General features: G+C 55.0%; 2 protein-coding genes across 2 annotated transcripts in view; both read right to left on the bottom strand.

Annotated features, from left to right (window-relative positions):
* The window catches only part of VAMP5 (vesicle associated membrane protein 5), an 11,252-nt gene extending 10,059 nt beyond the window's left edge, over positions 1-1,193 (bottom strand). The window contains exon 1 of the mRNA XM_006149147.3: positions 577-1,193. Within this exon, the coding sequence (XP_006149209.1) occupies positions 577-579 (3 nt within the window). The 5' untranslated portion in view covers positions 580-1,193. The remainder of the gene's footprint in view (positions 1-576) is intronic.
* A 2,537-nt stretch (positions 1,194-3,730) lies between these two features.
* Positions 3,731-4,590, bottom strand: part of VAMP8 (vesicle associated membrane protein 8) — a 6,857-nt gene continuing 5,997 nt past the window's right edge. The window contains exon 3 of the mRNA XM_006149146.3: positions 3,731-4,158. Within this exon, the coding sequence (XP_006149208.1) occupies positions 4,018-4,158 (141 nt within the window). The 3' untranslated portion in view covers positions 3,731-4,017. The remainder of the gene's footprint in view (positions 4,159-4,590) is intronic.

Raw genomic sequence — 4,590 nt, 5'->3', positions numbered from 1 at the left:
TTTCCCTGGGGAAGGAGTTTGCCCTGTAACAAACATCCTGCCAGGAGCTGGAACCGCCTCTACCTCCCCATCTGCTCAGGTTTCCAGCTCCTGGGCCAGGCTTGGCTGCTCACAGCCCCGAGCACGAGCACCAGCACGAGCGGCTGAAGAGGTCATCGCACTGTTGACCACTTAGTGGTGGGTTCCGGGTGGCTGCACTGTTCCAAGGACCCAGCAAGCCAGGTATTGCTGACCCCACTTTCCAGCTACGGAAAGGGAAGCTCGGGGAGGTTAAGTGACTTGCCCAGGGTCACAGCGCTGAGATCCCGGCCTGGTGCCCTTAGCCACTTCAGTCCTAGGGGACTGGAGCCCGAGCCTCGCTCATGGGGGCAGCCCCGACAGGACGCACAGCTCACTCCCTCCCACTGTGCGAGGGGCACTGGGGTCTGGATCTCGTCCAGCTCCCAGCTGTGGTCCCCTCTCCGGGTCTAGCCAGCGCAGGTGCGGGAGGACGCCCCCGCCCTCGGACTTCCGACTCCTGTCTCCCACCCTCCACTCCGCGCTCTGTCCCGCTCTGCCGGCCGCCCGGACTCTCACCATCGTCGCCGCCGCCACCTCGTCCCGGCGCCTCTGATCGCTGCAGTGCCAGCTGCCCCAGAGGAAGCGGAGGCCGGGGCGGGGCCGGCCCTCTCGGTGAGGGCGGGGGGCGCGCCTTCCGAGATCAGCGACCGAGACCCGGTCAAACCGAAAGCAGCCGACTACAGCGACCCAGGTCTATGGTGTGCCTCTTCCTGGACCGCCGGCGCTTGGCTTCGGATGACACCCCAGGCTGGAGAATTAGGAACTGCTGTGCCTGGACGTTCTGGGGCCAGGTCTGCCCGCTAGGCGCACTTGGAGCCCCAGCTATGAAATGGGCGCGGTGGAGTAGGCGCTGGAACCTTCCATAAGGCTGGCTGCATCCCAGATCGGGTAGGTCCAAGGTGGCCAGAGAGGCATCACTCGTTCATTCATTCAAGTGTGGTGGTGAAGCTGGATGCCAGAGACGCCCTGGACAAGCAGGCAGCGTCTTCACCTCAGTGAGTGCACCTCACCCATAACCAAGAACAGACCCACCCGACACGCACACTCAACGTTTCGAAACCAGAGTGGCAGTTGCACAATATTCTGAATACACTACATGCCACTAAATTGTACTTTAAAAAGGCAAACTGGGGGCCCGCAGGAGGTGTGGAGGTTAAGAGGCTGGACTCCCACAGGGTGGACTGTGAGTCTAGTCCTGGACCTGCCCGCTTTTGCTTTCACTTTCCTTCTCTGTCTCTCTCTGGTCAAATTAAATAAACAAATAAATAAATAATTCTTTAATAAATGGCAAGCTGTATGCTCAGCAAATTTCACCTCGGATTAAAAAGAACGGGGACCCCCCATGGGGAAGGTGCTAGCCAGAGCTTTTCTGTGTCTCTGTGTTCACCAGGAAGGCAGAGATCTCTGCCATGGCATGAACCGGATCAAGTGGTGAAGGAAGCTGGTGTGTCTGCCCCGGCTCCAGAGCCTTCCAGGGCTGACACTACCCCTCCTCTCCTCTCATTGCTGTAGATGTCACCAGCTGCCTGCTGTCCACCCCACTCATGCCTCCCCCTTACAGTTCAGGTGAGGTCCTTTTAACCAAGAGGGGCTAAGGGCTTCCCTCCCTGGGCTGAGCCTCTGTGCCACAGACGACCCAAGGAAGGAGTGTTTCACAGACCTGCACCCTGCCCCAGATGGGTGGTTCCCAAGCCAGAGACTCCCCCCCAGTTTCTTGGACCGTGAGTCCAGAGGGGGACTGAGGAGAGAGAGAGTGGACATAGCCTTTTCTGTGCTTTCTTCCCCCAGATTTCAGGGAATGATTCCAGAATCCGACTTTTCCCAAATCCTGTCCCTCATCCCTGCCCCTACCCCGATTCCTCCCTATAACCGGTTGTTTCGAATTCGGGAAAGGTTACGAGGGAGACAAGGACAGAGATGGCAAGGACACTCCCCACATACCAAGGCGGCCAGGACAGACAATGACGGTGGAACCTGGTGGGGAGGAGGAAGGCCCGAAGACAGAAGGCTCATTGTGCCTGGAGAGGAAGGAGGGCCACAGGCCTTGTCCTGTGACACTGCCTGAGCCCAGCATGGGATGAAATGCATGTCCCCCTTGAACAACTGAGGCCCAGAGGCCCTGCTGGTCCCAGCAAGCAGACAAAGGAGCACACTAGGAAAACAGAGCGTGCGGCACCACAAGAAGACAAAAAGCAGTCCAGCCACCCCAACCTTCAGCTCTACACTGCAACTGGGCCATAGAAGAGATATGGCAATGGTGGAGGCAGGAGGGCCTAAACCAGGTCCTAAATGCTCTAAGTAGGCTCCACGGCTCATCTAGCAATTCCAGATACGAAGTAATAAAGGGGTGTGGCAAGGGACTGGACAGTGGTGCAGCTGCAAATCCCAAAACCCTGAGGCTGAGCTTCATGGGAAGGTCTCAGCTTTGTATCCAGAGATCTCCCTGAATATGCCAGGGCACATGGCTCCCTGGGATCAAGAGCCACTTGAGGCCAGATGTGAAGGACAATGAGGCGACCTTGTTGGGGGTGCCTGTCTCTCTCATGGAAGAAATAACTTTTTATTTTTTAAAGGGATATGGCAGGACCCAAGGGATCACTTAATAATCTTGCATGTGGGGCCAGCAGATGGCATAGTGGTTATATCCCGCATAGCCAGCCACTGTTCAAGTCCCAGACGTGGTGGCTTGAAACTCACACCAGGTATGTGTGTGTGTCCATACTCAAGATTCCAGGAGGAGGATGGAGGACAAGGGATTGTGGTGTGGCCATCCACTCTAGGGGGTGATTTCTCACTTTCCCACTCACTGGTTCTATCCCTCTCTCTTCCTCTGGCAAGTGCACACACCCAAAGGCAAAAACCTCTACCAAAAAAAAGGAGAAAAAGAAAAAGAAATAGTCTTTCATGCTTGGGCCTGCAAGTGGCTGGAGGTTAAGGAGGTTAGATTCCGTATGACTGAAGGCATGGTTCAAATTCCAGACCCAGGGGCTTGGAAAACATGACAGGCCCGTGTGCATGCATGCCCAAAATCCCTAGAGAATGGAGAGTGGACGGCAGTGTGGCCATGCTCCCTGGGGGGTGATTTCTCATTTTCTCTTTTCCCCCAGATAGTACACAGACCCGATAGCAAAACCAAAGGGAAAAAAAAAATCGTATGCTACTCTCAAATGCTGTGTGCTGTAGTTTCAGATTTTCTTTCTTTTCTTCTTCTTTTTTTTTTTTTTTTTTGACATTTTTTGCTATAGGGCATGTATGCTCACCAGAGACAGAAAGCAAGAAATCACCCCCCCTCCCAGGTGTGAAGTCACTCTGCAATCCCCTCTCTTCCATTCTCCACTCAGGATTTTGGGCACGCATGCACATGCACCTGGCATGAGTTTTAAGCTGCCGGGTCTGGGACTCGAACCACAGTCAGCCATGTGGGAGTCCAGCGACATAACCATTATGCCATCTGCTGGTCCCAGGTTTTGGACTGTCTATATGCCAGGACCCCCTGGAAAATTCCAGCTCTAGACACCTATGACAATGGATGGACCAGAGAGGAACAAAGACAGGGAGGTCCCACTCATTCTCAAAACACACTTGGGTCTCGAATGGGAGAACCTGAGCCACAGGGTGGCCTCAGGAGGCAAAGGTGAAATGGGGTGGGTGAACGTGCCTCACACAGAGAGATACTGAAAGGTCTTTATTGCCTGCCACCCACCAACAGTTTCCCAGCCACACGCTGGGCCCTCTGGTCACCTCAACCCACTCTACGGTCTGTGAAAAGCAGCCACAGTCCAGCTCTCTCCTGCTGGAGGACCGAGGTGCTCCCTGGAGCATACGAAGTGGCAGAGGGGCAGGAGGACCAAGCAGCATTCCTGTGGGAGATGACAGGAGAGGGGGCCCCTCTTGGCACCCATCATGGAGGGATGCCCCCAAAGAAAGGGGCGGGCTGGGAAGGGCTCCCTAAGCTACTCAATGGATGACACCAGTGGCAAGGAGCACGATGACAATGATGAGGATAGACACGATCACGCAGATGACGACAATCATCTTGACGTTCTTCCACCAGAACTTCCGAGCCACCTTCTGCGAGGTCGTCTTGAAGTGCTCGGACTGTTGGGGGAAAGGAAGAGTGAGTGACCCCGCAGTCCCTCCCACTGGGACACAGAATCAGAAGCCTGCGTGTCCCAACAGTTACCTTACTGACGCTCATGAGCGATTAAGTAAACGCTCTAGCCTCCTGCCTGGACATGTGTCCCTTCATAACAATCTGGAGGGCCAAGTTCAAATTGAGAATTTTTTTTTTTTTTGGAGAGGTTTTTCCTACAGGGCATGTGCACTCACCAGAAAGAAAGAGACAGAGAGACAGAAAGCGAGAAATCACCCCCTGGGGGATGGTCACGCCGCAATCCCTTCTCTTCCATTCTCCTCTCGGGACCTTGGGCATGTATGCACATGTGCCCAGCATGAGTTTAAGCCACCAGGTCTGGGACTCAAACCGCGGTCAACTACATGGGAGTCCAGTGATACAGCCATTACGCCAAC

The sequence above is a fragment of the Tupaia chinensis genome, unplaced genomic scaffold (genome assembly GCF_000334495.1).
Source record: "Tupaia chinensis unplaced genomic scaffold, TupChi_1.0 Scaffold000253_1, whole genome shotgun sequence".
Lineage (NCBI taxonomy): Eukaryota > Metazoa > Chordata > Mammalia > Scandentia > Tupaiidae > Tupaia > Tupaia belangeri.
Note: the sequence above shows the minus strand (reverse complement) of the source record. Positions and strands in the feature narration are given on the sequence as shown.